Raw genomic sequence first — 16,952 nt, forward strand, 5'->3', positions numbered from 1 at the left:
AGACTTCGTCATTATTTTGGCATTATGTGTGCTAGGTGGGGAAAGGGAAAGGGGACGGGGAACGGACGGGGGACTACCAAGTTTCGGTGGCTCGCAAACATTCGTAAATGTCATTAACAGTTGTAAGGGCTGCGTGCCACGCCCACACCCAAGAACTTTATGTCAGGGGCGGTGGGTGGTGCGGGTATTTTTACACAAAATTACTTCTTTTATTCGCTGACTGACATTCATCATCATCATCAGACGCAGTTTTGCTGGCCAACGCCATGAAGTGCGCCCCTCATAATTTGTATTTTGATTCAACTTGAATCCACTTGGACTGACCTTAAAGTCTTGGAAAAAGCTAAGTGAAAATCGATTCATGGAGCTTATCAAGATTCAACTGGCTGGCTGGAAAATTGTTACTTTGGATCAATGTTTACGTTCATACATCATAGATGACATAATAAATTAAGAACACCAGTCGTTGTGCGTTTCCTTATAGCATAGAAACTAAGGATTTTTTATTTCATATTTAAATGTAAAAAGTACTATCTATATGCATACCACATAGATTACAAGTATTGAATATTTTAAGGTGTCTAGATCTTAAGCGCATAAGTTCGTACAGCTAGAGGGTTGGGCGAGTCTTTTCATCTACGATTATGTGTGTGAAATTTTCTTTTGTTAAATGTGCGTCGGCGAGAGTAAAATCAAATTTTGTACTAAATGTAATGGGGGGGGGGCATATTGGTGGTCTAGAGCAATATGAATACGTATTATATATACAAATTCGAAACATAAAATATAAACAAACTGAAATCGAAATAAAAATAAAGATGGCCACAAAAAATAAAAAGTCAACTAACGCTTCAAATCCGTGCTTAGTAGACCCTGGGCAGAATGTAGCTGCGCACCTGGGTGCTGTAGCGCTGCCAGGAGGAGTGATAGCGCGCCTGATTCCGGGCGTTCGCTCGGGTGGCGCGATGGAGCAGGAGCAGGATGATCAGGCTGAGGCCCAAAACTGGTGGCCAGGCAGGACGCAGGGCCATGGGTGCAGCCAGGGCCAGCAGGGCCACGATGTCGCCAAGATAGTTGGGCTGTCGTACCCATCCCCACATCCCGCTGAGCAGCAGACGGCTGCCCTGATACGTGTGAATAGTTTCGATGTTGGCAAAGATCGGACTTTGCGAGTTCAACCGGTATTTGTACTTGTAGGCGCATGTGAATCGCTTGACCAGCAATCCCAGAGACAGCAGAGCGGCCACTCCTAGCGGAGCATACCAGCAGGAGATGGGTACGCGCTGCTCGTAGAAATACTTGGTGACCGCCGTCAGCAGATATGGTGTGGCTGCGTAGCGCAGGAGCAGCAAGCAGCCATAGCCTTCGTGTTGCAGCTCAAAGGATGAGCTCAGGTGGTGCTCGAAAATGATGGCGTCCAGCACGTAGAACAGCAAACAGCTGGCCGAGAGCAGGGTGGCAGGATCATAGTTTACATTATTCCAGTAGTATTTGGCCTGGTACAGATAGCCCTCCTGTTCCCCCAGCTGCGGCTTCTGGGGCCACACAAGCGTCTGGTAGATGTAACAGGTGGCATATATCAAAGTGGTTATCAGGGAGAGACGGTACTGAAACTGCTTCCAATCCACGCGTCCCAGCCACTTGGGATTCAGCTGTCTGCCCAGCGCGAAGTCCACCACAAAGCTGCCGGTCCTGCCATAATCATTGGTCAGCGTTTGGCGCAGCACATTGTACTTGGCGGTGTCCACCAGCCAGTAACTCCAAGCAGCTGCCACAAAGGCGCCAACGAGTCCAAAAATGCAGAAACGTAGATAGTGACGCAGAACGAAGGTCACCACTGGGTACTTCAGATACTCGGCCACTCCTCCGGCAATCAAAAGCGTTAGCGAAACTGCTAGACAGTTAAACTTGTAGGTCTCGCGGGTGAGATGAACCCTTCGTCCTGGCAGCAGTGCCACCAGCAAGAATACTACCACCTGATAGGCGGCAAAGGCACCCACCACACGTGGCTGGAACACCTGGCGCGTTAAGTAGTTCACATCCAGAAGTATACCCAGATTGAGGTGCTTAAACTGACAGGAATTCCTGGCCGTGCAGCTCCATGTCAAATAGTAGACGGCGGTGGGCAGAAGTAGCAGAAGCAGGAAGGCGCCTAGCCAACCGCCGAATTCTCTAGGAGCCTTCAACTGACGGCAAGATGTTTCCGCCGGTGTGGCCGAATTACGGGTTACATTGAAACTACGGAACTGATCCTCCTCCAATTCATCTTCCTCCTCGATATCCTCCTCACCCGTCGAGTAACTTCGCTTTGAGGACTTCTCATCGTCGTAAACGGATCGTGAAACACTCCTACTATAGCGACTGCCTTCTTCGGTGTTTGTCACTGGTGTTCCAGCTAAATTCGAGATTGTCTTCGACACCGATCTGCGTAGTCGGTCGGTGATGCGCTTGCGAATGGAATCTGTGTCCACCTCGCTGTCTCCCTCAGCACGGATCTCGATGCGCTCCGTGGTTGTGGTGGAGCTGGTTGTAGTTGTACGGCTGAAGCTGTTGCCGCTGTTCACGGAGCTTGTGTTGAACGCTTTGTTTGGAGCGCCGCTGGATGTGTTGGTGGTCAATGTCATGGGCAGATTGCTGGTGGACAGACGAACGGGCGATGATACCTGTAATTTAAGATCATAAGTATGGTTGCCATAAGTGAAAAAATAAAGTCTGAAACTGTCTAACCTTGAAAAAATGTACAAGTCGTGTTTTTAAAAGAAAATTGTACAAAAATATGTGGGTAATCAAAAACTAGGTTACAAGTATTTTTGGGGACACTGATTAGATTAGATTTCCCTATTTCTTTAATCAGTAGTTCAGCTCAACAATTACAAATCCGTAATCTTCACCCGGAATTTCCTTATGCTGACAAATGAGGCAGAGCCCCAAACTGATAAGCAGGGCGGGGGGTGCAACTTATCAGCTCCATAAAACACCAAGAAAAAGAAGCTCGAAATTTGTAATAAAGGTAGGAAGGTTAAAGCTAATTATATAGTTCGGTTTAATTATTTGTATCAGAAGACTGAATAATCACGTTTTTAATCATTACAAACCGAACTGAAATCCATGGAAATGTACAAATTAATAATATACAAATAAAATTCCAACTTATCTCATATTAGCATTAAATGCATTCGAGTTTAAAATTGTAACTTGCTGATAGTTGCAAAACTAATCAAACGAAGAGAAGCAGAGAATCCACCGCCCAAACTGGTTTTTGCTGGAGAACTCACCTCGGAAACCTCTGGGATGGGCGTGCGTGCCTTGATGGCGACCTTGATGGGCAGCGAGGAACCGGGTCCAGATCCCGATCCGGTCAGCGGACCCACCGATGACCTCGGCCGGCTGGAGCGGCGGGTGCGCGGCCCAAGTTCGGGCGAGGGCGGTGCGACGACCTTGTTGCGTGACGGGGAGGCACGTGTCCGGGTGCCGATACCGGTGGTGGCGGTGGCGGCTGCAGCGGCAGCTGTCAGGGAGCCCGCTCGTCGGGTCACCGGCAGGAGGCTGGGTTGCGTGGACTGGGTTAGAAGTGGACCGCTGGACACGTCTTCCGTGCGACGCGGGCGTCTCAGGCGTCGATCCATGGTTTATGATTGCGGTCGAAAAAACGTGCTGCAAAACGGATATATGGTCAGTCGTTATCTATACATTCAGCTCGGCGAGAGCTATATGTTATTTATAGTTTACAAAATACACACAATCTATAAATGTACTGAAGTAACGCTGCGGTTTTCTCTAGTTTCTTTGTGTTATTCTCTAATTTTCTGTATTTATTTGTGTTTGCGCGCCGAAAGGAAAAGCGACGTCGCTGCCGCAACTGTACATTCCGCTGGCAGCGACGCTGGCAGAACGCGCTCTCTCTCTTCCTCTCTTTCTATTGGTTTGTATTTTTTAAGCGCTGTTAAACTTAGTTTTAGCAGCTTTCAACGCTTCTCCACTTAGTTACTCACTTCTGATGCGATTTATTTGCAGTTTTTCACTTTATCGGGATATTGAATCGCCGTAAATTCAGCATAAATCACTAGATAAAAAAGACGCGCGTCTCACTGTCGGCGGCTGAGGAAATTTTGTTGTAAAATGAGCGCGGCCCGTTTGCGTTGGTATTTTTCAGTGCTGGCTAACGCTGAAAGGCGTCTAACAGCACGCGGCGTGAAGTTAACAGTTATTTAGTGGGCACTTTAAGACCATTTAAAATATATTTTATCTTTATTATCTTAAAGGGTTACACTTATTTGTATTTCTTTTTAAGATACCTTCAACTTTAATCGAACCCGACCGCTACACAAACATTTTAAGTCCATAACAAACTATTTGAGGTATTTGATCTCTGCCAAGCCTAACAGTGGTCATTATATTTATGTAGACTATAAAGAGCCAAACTTTTCGTTTAAGTCGGCTTGTAAATATTTGGGCAAGAGTAAAGAATACTGAAAATTAACATTTTTAAGAAACAAATAGTTATTCACAAAATAATGAATCAAAATAACTTAAAGCTTGTTAAGAACAGTTTATTTTTTTTAATATTAAGGTAAATAATTAACTTAGCTAAAAATGAGCTAGAGTGCCGGATCTGGCGTGTGGCAGAAGAGTGACAGTCATTTCTGGTATTTTTTAGCACATTCTATCCCAATCTCCTCACACACATAACAAAAGGCAGGAGAAAAATTGTAAATTATTACGGATTTCCCGGACATTTTTCTGCCATTTCCCGAGCAATGTAAGTAGAAAGCATTCGAAAAACCTAATCCGCAACAAACACACACACAAAACCCGGACGAAAATGTTGCGCTTGCCAAATTATGGTTATTAATTTGTTATGAAAACGTCTCTCTCACGGCCGCCTTCTACATGAAAAAAAAAAATTGGACTAACAACGAAGAAACCAAAAGTTGCGCTGCAGAATAGCAAGTGAGGTCCATTGGATCAGTTGAAAGGATACCCCCAGGACAACGCCATGGTGACCCCGCAATCGCCGACGCCCATGTTCAATGGATTGGACGATGATCTCTACAGCGACGCCAAGTATGCCCATGAAATCAACGACAAGATGCGGGTGCCCAAGAGAATTAAGGCCACTGGGGAGTACTCCAACGAGGATCTGCTGCTGTCCAACCAGAACGGCATGATCAGCTCCTGGAACTATCACGACAAGATTGACATGAATGTACCCGATCGAATTGTGGTCCTGGGCCACAATCAGCACCTGGAGACGCGCTCTGCTCCGCGGGAAATCCAGCTGGAGAACTCCATTCTGCCCAAGAATCCATCGGTCGGATTGGTGCGCGTCCAGACGCCACCGCGCATCATCACCCTCACCGATCACCACTTCCCCTCGGCCTCCGAGGAGAACTCACCCAATCGGGCAAATGGTCATCATCTGTATGGTGACGACGAAGACGCCGACGACGAGGAGGCCCATGCCACCCAATATGTGCGTGCCAATGGAGTTGCCCGTATGGGATTCCACGCAAATGACACCAATTCCGTTGAATCGGACTCGCAGGTGAGTAAATATATCATATATCAAGAATATAATTTTCAGTTTTTTAATTCGATTGTGAATGCTTCTAAATGAAATGGATTGGCAGAAGTATTTCGGAAAAGATTACGCTTTTGCGTATCAGCAGACAGAAGAGCAACTTCGTGATTTCCTTATTATGGGTACTTGATTGATAACTTGATTTGATAAAAGTGCATTTATAGATCCTAGCGATCTACACATGACGCAATGAAACAGCCAAGAATGGTAATAGATAGCGATCCCACTGCGTTTGCCACCCGTTCTGTTTGCCAAGCGATTAATAACCAGCTGGTTTATTGAATTCCTAATACTGCTATGATAAGACGGCTGACCCAATTCCGATCGATTGTGTGGAAACACACTCTCACTCTTGTTAATCGCTGGAGTAGGCGTGGGCCTCCGGTCGATCCTCGCCCTCCTGTGCGTCCTTAAGGCGCTTCGCAAAAGGACGACATTTCCAGATGTCCACCTCGGTGGCCAGGCACTTGCGAAAATCGAAATCGCACAGACCCAGACTGTAAGAGCCCTCCATGGGCTCAAAGTAGTGGAGGCCTCGGCCAATCTTAATGACCACACCCGAGCTAAGCACGATCTTGCGATCATGCAAACTGTCGTCCATCTGGTAATTCATCTGGATGTTGCCAGCGGCCAGGTCGCTCCTCATTTGCTGCAGCATCTGCAACTGATTCTCGGGTGCCGCCGCATCTGGGCGCGTGGTGAGGCGAATATACTTTAGATAGCGACAGTTCTTGACCAGCACCTCCAAGAAGTTGAGCAAATTCCTGAAGTGAGGCGGCTCCGTGAGGTGTGGCTCATTGAGATGCGCCTCCCGGACGGCATCGTCCAAGTACGGGCCAAACAGCCGCTGGTAGCTCCTGCCCCTGGCACCCTGCTCGATGGTGATGTGATCCAGCATCCTGCTGGTGTGCAAGTGACCTTTGACCTGATCCCTCAGCTGTTTGGCCCGCGCCTCGTACATCTTCAAGTACTTCCCACACAGCTGGCGGCGACTCGGCTCCGCATCGGCCATATGGGATAACTTGAAGATGCTCTCCTCGTAGAGCAGTATCGCCTCCATAATGTGACCCGTCTGCTCGCACTTCAGTGCACTGATTATCGCCTCCAGTTTCGGCAGCTCGCCATCATCCACTTCTGCGAGGTTGGGGCTGGTCTGCATGGTTCACTATACAGAAATTTCGAGTTCGGGTGAATTTTCCAAAGTTTTTTGTTTATATTGATACAGACAATTTTTGGGGAAGCTTTGAAAATGACTTGTTTCTGACAACTATTATTTCGCTTCGCTTGATATGGAATCCTTGGTATAGAAGTCTTTTCCTAAATGTCACATTGATCACAGAATAAGTCTCCCAATTTTTCCAAATCAAACACTTTTAAAATGGCAAACACATCTAAACCTGTACGTGGCATTAATCTGCGAATACCCTTTGTTTTCCAGCTGACCACGGGCAGTGCCAGCAAGCGCTCGCAGTTGAATCAGCAGCAGCACAACAATCTGGATGCCTCGATGTTGGCGCACCGAGAGGGCACGCCCATGGGCGAGCTGACGCCCCACGAGGAGATCCTGTATCTAAGACGCCAGCTGGCTAAGCTGAATCGCCGGGTGCTGAACATCGAGATCAACAATGAGCAGCGCACGCAGCGGGAGAAGATCGTCTACTGTCTGGGCCTGGCCTACTTCGTACTCAAGACAATATTCTGGCTGAATCGCAATTAGATAGGGACTGGCCACTATGACGGTTGGAGATCTGCGGTGGGTGGTGCCAGGACGACCACCATGCTATGGACACCCTTTTGGAACAGCTTCTTTCGTTTCTTGACTTCTGTGTTGTTTCTTTTGTGGAAAGGCTCTGAGAGAGACTTTGTTTTTTGTTTGCCATAACTTCGTAGTCTAAGCTCGATAATAAATAAGCGCAACACCGTTCTGTTTTGTACACCGTGGAAAACCAAAAAACAAAGGCCCCCAATACTTAATTTTTAAGATCTGGCACTTAAGAAACGTGTATCTAAATTTAAGATTTATCTCTACGTGTTTCAACTGAGCAGCCCCCAAAAAAACACGAATCCGAATCATCACGGCATTGCATTGAAAAGATATTGTTTAAAGGGTTGTTTCTATTGTAGATCTGTTAACATTTGATAATCCCAAAGTGAAGACAAGAACTCTAATGGTATTTGTATGCGAAATCCCATACGATAAATAGTTAAATATATACATAAATATAATAGTACACTAAATCCCACAGAAATCATTGCATTGATTTTTGCATAACTACCGGAAACGAAGGATATCCATTTAGAGTGTAGCATGAATCATCAATTGAATTCATCATGATATTTAAAATAAAACGTTTAAAGTACCGAACCAAAGTTTGTTTACTTTTCTTATTGTTTTCCCCAGGAAATGAGTAGATTTTCAGTTTTCAACGCATTTAAAAAATGTATTTATTTTAATTTGTTGGTTTTCTCTTTAAATTATACGTATAGTAATCAATTAAAACTACCGATTAAATGCAATTACATCTGCTTGTCTCATCTAACTTCCGACTTCCTCTTCTGCTATACATCTTTAGCTAACAAGACGTTAAACATTAAGTTTAATGCAAAATGACGAAAAGACCTGAGCGAAATTTCGTTCGATTCATTTGCGGTGTGTGTGTAATCGTTTTTCGTGTATTTGTCGTCTGTGAAGTGGATTATTTTCCCTTTCCAGCCCGATCTTTTGATCGTTTAATCGCTTTCATCCAACTACTGAGAGAACAAGATGCAATTGTTTGTATCTTTTTATTTATAATGGAATTATGTTATCGTTTACTTTACACAATTTATATGCAAGGGGGACTACTTTCCTCTTCAATTTCCCCAACGATTCGCACTTTTCAGGCGAATCGCAGCAGGAACGAAAAAAAAACACCTCAACGCACATCCTGCTACTCTTATTTCTTCTTCTCCTTTCCTGTTGGTTGTCCTCTTCTTTGTATATGGGCATTATAAAAGAAACGACTACTATAAACTTAAAAACTCATATGTATAAATACAATTTTGCTTATTTTCACGTATTTTTGTTCTCTCGCGTGTGTTTGTTTGTTTTGGGATACAACTTCAACAGATATCGCTTGTTCATGTGGTCGATGAAATGATCGGGCTTGGTTTTTAGTATTATTAAGGGGGGAAACTTGTGGATGCTGATGTTTGGATGTGGTGTTGCCACCAGTGTTCTTGTTTGCTTGTGGGTTCTGGCTGGTTGTGTGTGACTTGGTGATGGATTGGGGTTGGGGATGAGCAGTCTACTCGCTCTCATCATCGTCGTCCTCATCGGACTCTTCCTTCTTGCTCTTCTTCGACGCTTTTTTCGCTGGTTTCGCGCGCTTCTTGGCTCCACCGTTAGCAGCACTGCTGCCACCATTGGCCTCGAACTCCTTGACAGCCCGATCGTAGTCATCCTTGGCCTTGGCAGCCTTGGCCTCCCACTCCTACGCATCAAAAGAAGAAATCGTAGTGTAAGTAAGGATATCGGGATAGCAATAACCATGTGCCAAGTTTACTTACAGACTTGTCCTTCATTGCCCTCCATAATTCGCCACCGCGCTTGGCCACCTCGGTAACCTTGATGCCGGGATTCTCACGCTTGATCGACTCGCGGGCACTGTTGAGCCACAGCATGTAGGCGGAGAGTGGGCGTTTTGGCTTATCAGACATATTTGAATGTGTTTTTGTTGAAACTATTTAACAAGTGTTACACTAGGTATTTTTGCTTCGAGCTGCAAGTAAAAAGGGGAAATAATTTGTAAGCTGGATGTTTGCATAGTTTTTGACAGTCTACAGAGTCTGCTTAGCATTACTGTACTTGCACCCTGGTTCACTTTTAATTAACATTTGTTTCTGCAAGTGTAACAGCTGTAAGAAGCACATTTTCCAATAACCACTTCTTCATAGCTATATAACTAAGTTTCTGCCTATTTGGACTAGTAATATCCAAAACAGCGCCTTTCTACTGTACTCTAAACCACAACTCAACATTTTAGTAAGACTGAAAGATAGTTTTTTAGAGATGAGATCAAATGCTGTACGTTCTACGTAAAATAAAACTGTACAATTAAAGCCTGTGCCTTCTAAAGCCATCTTAAAATATTCATAAATTCATATAACTACTTAGTAGAACTGTACTCGACCGAAAACTAAACACTTTAATTCAAAATGTTATGGGCATCACATTTTCGTTTAGCAGCGCGCCATGTTCCTGTACCAAAAAGCAAGGCGAACACAACAGCAGGGGTAGCGTGAGCGAGACAGCAGGCCACCACCGGAACCAAGCGATGACGGTGCAAGCGAGATGGCACCACTACTAGGGCTATCGCTCAGGCACTCTTGAGCAAGAAACTAAAAAAAAGAAACTGAAAAATGCGCGCGCGCGCGCTTGCTCTCTCCCGCTTCTTGCTTCTTCTATCTGCTCGAACGCGCGCCACTTAATAATTAATATGACATTAATTGGTGTTCTACAAAGGAATAAGCCTGGACCTTTCAGACCGCAACTGTTTGGCGGCTTAAAGGCCCGGCTATTTGGCCAAAAAAAGTGGCACTACTTTCGACGGCGAGTGCGGAAAACAGCCAAATGGCAACACACTTTTTCTGTATGCGATGACTGCCTTATATTGGTACAGACTGCGATGCGCTCTCAAAATGTATGAAAAACCTCGAAAATTATGGGGAAATGGCCGTTTGGGGTACAGATTTCAAAGAAACACTTAATTTGTTGTAGGAGAGGCCATGTTAAATGTGCTTTTAGCAATTAATGTTAGTTATTTAACGTGTTTTATCACAGCGCTCTTTAAACTCCTCTCTCTCTCTCTGTCTCTCGTTCAAGTAACTTGGAAATTAGCCGCTTATTTGAACAAGCTGTTGGTTTATCACTTATGCATGTGTTATTTGTCACAAAATTGATGTTTTTTAAAGTATTTATCTTATTTGCTGCCGTCCGTCCACCAACCTTTGTCGCTTGTTCTTCGAAAAAAACTGAACGAGTCAGCGTCGACTGCCAAAAAGGAAGGCGGCGCTCTCACACGTACTCCGCTGCCGCAGTCGACGGCGGCAGAGGTGCGCAAAAAAAAAAAATTAAGGCGGCAGATGTTCGAGAGAAAGAGAGCGGGAGAACTGCGTGGCTTTGCGGTTCGCGTTGTTTTAACGACATTTCTCCAACTTTCTTATCTGCCGATACTCACAAATGGTATTTTTTAAAAATATAAAATCATTTTGTTGCACTAACAGGACAAAGAAATTATTTACAAATAAATTGTCGTGAACAGACTACATCTCACTCTCTCAGAGAGCGAGAGAGAGCAACGCCGCTCTCTCCGAACCGGCAAATTAAAAGAGAAACGCTAAATGTCGGGTAAAAACAAATGCACAAAACCGCATATCTTATAGGAAATAGTAAAGCCAAAAAGGCGCGCGTTTTGCTTGGCGTCTAGAAAACAATTTGAAAAATTACTACTTTTCGGGCGAAAAATAAGGGGAACTGCGACGTTGGCGGCCATTTTGAGGCGAGGCCTAAGAAGCAGCGAGCAAAGTAAAGAAGTCAATGCCAAAATGGCAACGCTTTCTCTGCTCTTCTTTGGCTTTGGGGTACAGACACGCGCTGCTTGATTGAATTCACAACTAATTTATCGACGAAAAACTGCATTTTGCACTACGAATATACTTCACACAACTGGGCACTTATATCTGTATAACTAACTCCATAAACTCTTTATGTTTTATATTGCACAATATTATTTAGAACTCAGTAGAGGAAACCAACCTTGCGCTTGTGTGGCTAAAAATGAACTGTACGGAAGAACGCGACTGTCGGCAGAACGAAGAAAACGAGTGAAGATGCGGCAGGGTGAAAGAAATGCCGACAAGCAGCGACGTCGGCAGCGACGCCGTGTTGGTATTAGTGAGAGCGGAAGAGAGTTTCACTCGCTCTCACTGCGATGGAGAGCAAAACGGAAAGCGATAAATGGCGTGTAAAAACAAATAAAACGCTAAGCAGGGAAAATGCATTTTGCACAATAGTAGACCATCTAAATGTGCGTAAACAAATAAATGCAAATCTCGACTCCTGCGAAATATTGCAACTATTTTGCGGTTTCGCATTTTCTTCCACTTTCCCATGAGAACAAACTGCACGGGAAGCAGAGCAAACTCTCTCAGTTGAGTAGTACGCATACCACAAAGAACGAGGGTCGCTTTTTAAAAATGGCGCCAAAAATTATATGCCAAAATAATAGGTACCATTAAATAAATTTAAAAAAAATTAAAATTTATCAACCTACCTCAGATTATTGTTACCTTTTGGATCCCTATATAAACCCTACAGTGAATTAAACTAATCCCTACATTTAATAAAAACTTTTTCCTTCAACTCACTTTAGAATACAAAATGCTTTTCTACTTGACTAATATTTCACCTATATTACGATTTAAACCCTACTAATATTTAGGAAAATCAAAAAACGAAGTCTGTTAAGCCGTTTAATATATAATCATAATTTTTCTGTCTCAAAATAAATATTAATCCCTAACTATTGATTACTAGTTTTTATTAAGTAAAAGGAAGATTTAAAATATCCTGTAATATTTTACAAAAATAGTTCTTTTTTTTCGAAATTATAGGTATTTATTTAATTAATTCAATAAAAAGGACTATAAAACTGTTGCTGTGAAGTAAATTAAAATACTATATGCAGAAGATCCTTATAGGAAAATAACCGTTACATATCGGCTAGATTTTCAGCGGCAGATGCAGCAATCCATTTTCCCACAATCAAATCGTAAATGCCCAGAAACGGGAACAAAGGATCCTAGAATCGTGTCTGCAGTTTTTCCTTCTGGAGGCACAAAGGATAACGATGTCACGCGCTGTTGCAAGTTCACAATAGCGAAGGATGAAACAGGAAAAGCGAAGGGGCGAGCGCAAAGGAAAGACAAACAAGCATGGAACCTACCTGAAGGGAAGAAACTGCATTCCGTTGCACACAGATTGCATGAGGGAAAATCTGCTTCGAAATGAAGAAATGGCATTATTAATGCAAAATGGGCGAGCCAAATGTTTTCTGTTAATTAACAGCTGCTGTTAATGCGCGATCCCTCTTCAATTCTCCATTTGAGTAGCAAAAAAAGAGCGGCAAGACAACTTCAATTCAGCTTTATTATGTATGTATGTATGTACGTGCGGATACGCATATATTTCCGTTATTGTGTATATATGTATATGATAAAATATGTTTTTATTTTTTATTGAAACAAAAATATAAACATACATTTTTGGGGGTCGGAAGATTTTGAGTGCGCCACTGTGTTCGAAGAGCGCCGTTCCAATACGTATAACGGACCTGCGCTCTCTTCTGCTCGCAAAAGCAGCAAAGCAATTCGTCGCACTTTCATTCGTTTTTGCTTTGGCAATGCTTTAAAAAACCGTAGTTTACTTGCTTATTTGGGATTTTGAGTGTTGAAAAAATTTTCAATCTGTAACTTAATACAAATAATGTTATTTTCATTTTCAAACTTACTTCAGGGGAAAGGACAGTGGAACTAAAGATAGCTCGTTACATTTTGAAGTTTCAAGTCAATAACAGTTTAAATTCCTTTCTTTTGTGCTTTACGAAAGCAGACTTGCAGAAGCACACAGCAAAAGCATCGCAGAAACAGCCTCACATGAGCAAAACAGCAATAGAGAGGTGGAGAGAAGCAGCAGAAAAGCAGAAAGCAAAATGTACATCGTCAGTTGGGGAGCAGCAGTTGCTCGGCGTGGTTATCGTTTGTACTTTTCCCTTTGTGCTTTTTGGCACGTGGGACCATTGCCAAAGCGGGTTCTCTAAAAATAGAAAGCACTACCAAAAAAGATCATTTATTCAAGGCGGCCATGAATAGTGCAGTACCGACAGGCGTGGTAGGACTACCCTATCGATTTTCGGATGAGCGTACGGTCAAGTTCGTAGAGCTTTACGGCCGGGAACCTTGTCTATGGAACAAGCGACCCTATTTGCGACGAGCTCGAAACGCCGCCTATCGGCGAATTCAATCCGGGATCAATGCTGATATAGAGCCATACGAATCAGGTCTTACCATACAGGGCGTCAAGATGAAGATCAAGAATCTCCGTACTGGGTACCACCAGGAGCTGAAGAAGATCAGAACTATTGCGGGATACCAGGCAAAGACGCCCTGGTTTGCCCCACTTCACGGATTTTTGGCAGAGTTCCTAGACACGGTAAGGGATATTTATGATTCGAGGATTTTTATATAAGAATAAGATCTAGGACATGACTTTTTTTGAACTTATTTTAAAATAATAATTAAAGACTCATTGTCAAGCTTTCCAATTTAAAACAGCTTACACTCGAAAACTTAGAAAAAAATAAGAATAAAAGAAAGAAATAAACCTTTTTTATCTCCAGCAACTTGCTTATTCAGCATTTTGAGGAACTGAAAATGTCTAGCACACAAATTTGTGCTTATGTATCACAAATGGTAATTCTATCAGAGCAGTAATATGAACGTATGTACATACATATGTATCTTTGCAATCGCCAGGAAATCATTAAATAATTTTCTTCGAATATTCCTCGACGAATATTTTTTGTGACCCACTGTATGAGTAAACATAATATGCTTTTAAAAACTTTTGTGGCAGATTTGAAGCAGTAGTCTTTTGCCTATATGCCCACACAGTTGACGAAATATCGCGATCCACTAATTGAATCAATATGAAAACACATTGTGCGGTAGGATTGGTTTATATCAAACCATTTATATCGAAATTTGTAATAGATAGTTAGATAATAGATGTTAACGGGAAGTTTGCTGACTGGTTTTCATTCATAGCATTAAGTACCAGTTTTCTCATGTATAAATGATAACACAAATAACAATGTCGTATTCTTTGTATTCCTACAGAATGAGTTGGATACAGCAACAACTACGCAACTAAGGCGTCTACAGATTCGACTAACCAGGCTAAAGCCGATTAAGATACAGACGGAGATTAAGCCTGATCCAGATGATTTTTGTGCCCCCGAGATGCCATTGGATCCTACACCCTCGTCCTTATTTACTGTGCTGCCAGCACCCATGACCATGGACCAGCCTCCCACTCCACCGCCTTCCCTGCCCAAGATCGGAGACATCAACTCACCAGGACTTCCAGCCCCAGTTCCTGTTCAGATGCCACTGCCCCTGTCCACAGCCTGCTCCATTTCCGAAAAGAGTGAGGTCTTGGGACTGGGTCTGGGATCATCGGCAGCTCGACGGGCGAATGGAGTTGGACTCGGCGTTGGTATGCGAGGCGAGGACGAGTTCACCTACTTTGGTCTGAGCGTTGCCGCGCAAATCCGGAATATGCCATTGGCTAGTGCGATGGTAATGCAGTCGAAAATCCAGTATATGCTCTCTATGGAGCGTCGTAAGATTAATGGCCATCCTGGCGATATGGATATATTATTTAACTAAGTTTCTAAGTTTCGTTAGTAAATTATGGAGATTACATTCCTTTATGAATCTGTGAATATGGTTATACGTTATCTACTTGTATAATTTGGCAGAACATCTTTAATTGATAAATTAGGTAGACTTATGTGCTGTGTTCTTGTTCGAAAACACTAAGTATCATATTGCACTAAACTCAAAGGCAAAGCAACCTCATAATTAGTATAAGTTACTAAAAAAATGAATAATGAAAAAATCAAAATTATGTTCATATCACATCATTCAAAGTCTTTTGTTTCTTAAGCAAATGTACAGACTTCCAATTAAACTTTGAATTAAAATCTCACACCAGTTAAAAAAAGAAATACTCAAAATAATATAATTTATCTTAGCGATAACACACTGTGTACCCGACTTTTCATTTAAGTTGGTTCATCTAGTGGCTTCCATTTGCCAGCGTTTACTGTGAGGCCGGAAGAAGAGCAGAAAAGCAAGGCGGCAAAAACATTGCGAGTCGGAGAAAGCAAAACTGTACTGTGAAGCAAGGCAACTAAGAGAGCGAACCACCGAAAAGCGGCTTAAATGTTTATATTTTCGGAAAATATACGTCCACACAGGAATATAGAAGCACACTAAAAATACGTTATAAAAAAATTTGGCATATCGACATCTCTCTGGAATCTGCTTGCTTAACCTAACTTTCTAGCTTCTAGGATTCTGGAGATCTCGGCGTTCATACGGACGGACAGACGGACGGACATGGCCAGATCGACTCCTTTATATAGTTTAATTAATAATTTAACTAATTTCCATTGTTGAGGTGTGAACACTTTATCATTACTGTAAATTAGTCACCAAAAACGATTTAATAACTCAAAAGTTAAACTAGGCTCTAGGACCACCATCGATTGAAAGAACTTGCACTGTAGTCCGCCCACATATGCTTGTTGCAGTTAGAGCCCCGCTTTAAATTGGGTCACAAGGGAGTGAGTCCTGTTGCACGTGTTGGTTTTGCCACTGCCTGGTGCTGCAACAATAGGCCCCACGGAATGTGCCGAAGATACAGATACTGAACTTGGCCGTGGAGACCGATGGGGCATGGGGCGTATGGTGTATGGTGTATGGCGTGGGGCATTCGGATTTGCACTCCCATCCCGTGCTCGTTGTTGCTAGCGACCGGCAAGCTCTATCCAAACACACACACCGACACACTAACAAAACAACAACGCGTCGCCGGGCCATCGCCAACCGTATTATTTAGCGAGTTGCTCCCCAGATTTTCCCCCGATTTCCCCCGTTTGGCGCACATGCAGCAACATCAGCTGTTCGCCAGAAACGAACCCCGTGGAAGGTGGGAGCACAAAACAGAAACAGAAATCGAAAGAGAATCCGAAGCAGAAAGGAAGGCGATATAAGTGAATCGAGGTGTACCTCAGGTTTTGATTCCACCTGCTGTGTTATTAAAAGCTTACGGAACGTACTTGTAAACTTGGGACTATTTACTGTTTAATCTCCGATCCTTCAGTAAAACAAAACTCATATCTAAAGAATCAAACAATCAACCTACCATTGTTAAACTTTTTTAAATGCATTAAAAGGTAACACCCCCAAATTTTCAACTTAATAACTAAAATTTTCGTCATAATGAATTACCTCTACTTTTGACTTTACGGCAAGAACAATTGCTAAGGGATAGCTTCGTTAACCCCATTTTATTTCCTACTAAACGATCCCCTACAAAAAGCGGCGCCAAAAAGATATCTTCGCTCGGAGCCGTAAGACCCTCCATAAAACGTAAAGGCAACCCGAAGTACATTTAGTCCATATGCCAAGCATATTGGTTCGAGTAGGTTGGGCAAAAACGATGCAACGTTGTGGAGCGGCAACAACAAGTGCCCCGTGTGCC

The 16,952-nt window shown here is 43.2% G+C and overlaps 5 protein-coding genes across 7 annotated transcripts; 2 read left to right on the forward strand and 3 right to left on the reverse strand.

The window, feature by feature from the left end:
* Positions 1-466: 466 nt before the first annotated feature.
* LOC122612965 (lamin-B receptor) lies at positions 467-4,129 on the reverse strand. 2 transcript variants are annotated; one of them, XM_043786891.1, is made up of 3 exons: positions 3,993-4,129; positions 3,276-3,654; positions 467-2,663 (listed from the first exon to the last, which is right to left on the reverse strand). In XM_043786891.1, the coding sequence occupies exons 2-3, from the start codon at positions 3,624-3,626 to the stop codon at positions 864-866; spliced, it is 2,151 nt and encodes a 716-aa protein (XP_043642826.1). In that variant the 5' UTR covers positions 3,627-3,654; positions 3,993-4,129; the 3' UTR covers positions 467-863. The 2 variants fall into 2 exon arrangements, with proteins under 2 accessions (XP_043642826.1, XP_043642827.1); XM_043786892.1 differs by lacking the exon at positions 3,993-4,129 and adding an exon at positions 3,741-3,882.
* A 522-nt stretch (positions 4,130-4,651) lies between these two features.
* Positions 4,652-7,676, forward strand: LOC122612609 (transport and Golgi organization protein 11). Its single transcript, XM_043786343.1, has 3 exons — positions 4,652-4,759; positions 4,922-5,545; positions 7,020-7,676. The coding sequence occupies exons 2-3, from the start codon at positions 4,997-4,999 to the stop codon at positions 7,296-7,298; spliced, it is 828 nt and encodes a 275-aa protein (XP_043642278.1). The 5' UTR covers positions 4,652-4,759; positions 4,922-4,996; the 3' UTR covers positions 7,299-7,676.
* On the reverse strand, positions 5,841-6,870 carry LOC122612610 (MIT domain-containing protein 1). The gene has a single exon (XM_043786344.1). The coding sequence runs from the start codon at positions 6,738-6,740 to the stop codon at positions 5,937-5,939; it is 804 nt and encodes a 267-aa protein (XP_043642279.1). The 5' UTR covers positions 6,741-6,870; the 3' UTR covers positions 5,841-5,936.
* A 675-nt stretch (positions 7,677-8,351) lies between the features above and the next one.
* LOC122613208 (high mobility group protein D) lies at positions 8,352-11,481 on the reverse strand. Its single transcript, XM_043787269.1, has 3 exons — positions 11,379-11,481; positions 9,131-9,342; positions 8,352-9,054 (listed from the first exon to the last, which is right to left on the reverse strand). Exons 2-3 carry the CDS (start codon positions 9,278-9,280, stop codon positions 8,869-8,871), a joined length of 336 nt encoding a protein of 111 aa, XP_043643204.1. The 5' UTR covers positions 9,281-9,342; positions 11,379-11,481; the 3' UTR covers positions 8,352-8,868.
* Positions 11,482-13,314: 1,833 nt separating this feature from the next.
* LOC122613997 lies at positions 13,315-15,379 on the forward strand. Of its 2 annotated transcripts, none has more exons than XM_043788446.1 (2): positions 13,315-13,832; positions 14,519-15,376. In XM_043788446.1, the coding sequence occupies exons 1-2, from the start codon at positions 13,485-13,487 to the stop codon at positions 15,068-15,070; spliced, it is 900 nt and encodes a 299-aa protein (XP_043644381.1). In that variant the 5' UTR covers positions 13,315-13,484; the 3' UTR covers positions 15,071-15,376. The 2 variants fall into 2 exon arrangements, with proteins under 2 accessions (XP_043644381.1, XP_043644382.1); XM_043788447.1 differs by lacking the exon at positions 13,315-13,832 and adding an exon at positions 14,239-14,346 and having other exon boundaries at positions 14,519-15,379.
* The last annotated feature ends 1,573 nt before the right edge of the window (positions 15,380-16,952 follow it).

The sequence above is a fragment of the Drosophila teissieri genome, chromosome 2R (genome assembly GCF_016746235.2).
Source record: "Drosophila teissieri strain GT53w chromosome 2R, Prin_Dtei_1.1, whole genome shotgun sequence".
Classification (NCBI taxonomy): Eukaryota; Metazoa; Arthropoda; class Insecta; order Diptera; family Drosophilidae; genus Drosophila; species Drosophila teissieri.

What these genes read in the sequence shown, in the direction of transcription:
- LOC122612965 (XM_043786891.1), bottom strand. Translation starts at nt 3,626, where the DNA reads ATGGATCGACGCCTGAGACGCCCGCGTCGCACGGAAGACGTGTCCAGC. An exon ending in CCATCCCAGAGGTTTCCGAG is followed by an intron (nt 2,664 to 3,275) that starts GTGAGTTCTCCA and finishes CTTAAATTACAG; the next exon opens with GTATCATCGCCCGTTCGTCT.
- LOC122612609 (XM_043786343.1), top strand. Translation starts at nt 4,997, where the DNA reads ATGGTGACCCCGCAATCGCCGACGCCCATGTTCAATGGATTGGACGAT. An exon ending in CCGTTGAATCGGACTCGCAG is followed by an intron (nt 5,546 to 7,019) that starts GTGAGTAAATAT and finishes TTTGTTTTCCAG; the next exon opens with CTGACCACGGGCAGTGCCAG.
- LOC122612610 (XM_043786344.1), bottom strand. Translation starts at nt 6,740, where the DNA reads ATGCAGACCAGCCCCAACCTCGCAGAAGTGGATGATGGCGAGCTGCCG.
- LOC122613208 (XM_043787269.1), bottom strand. Translation starts at nt 9,280, where the DNA reads ATGTCTGATAAGCCAAAACGCCCACTCTCCGCCTACATGCTGTGGCTC. An exon ending in GGGCAATGAAGGACAAGTCT is followed by an intron (nt 9,055 to 9,130) that starts GTAAGTAAACTT and finishes TTTGATGCGTAG; the next exon opens with GAGTGGGAGGCCAAGGCTGC.
- LOC122613997 (XM_043788446.1), top strand. Translation starts at nt 13,485, where the DNA reads ATGAATAGTGCAGTACCGACAGGCGTGGTAGGACTACCCTATCGATTT. An exon ending in TGGCAGAGTTCCTAGACACG is followed by an intron (nt 13,833 to 14,518) that starts GTAAGGGATATT and finishes GTATTCCTACAG; the next exon opens with AATGAGTTGGATACAGCAAC.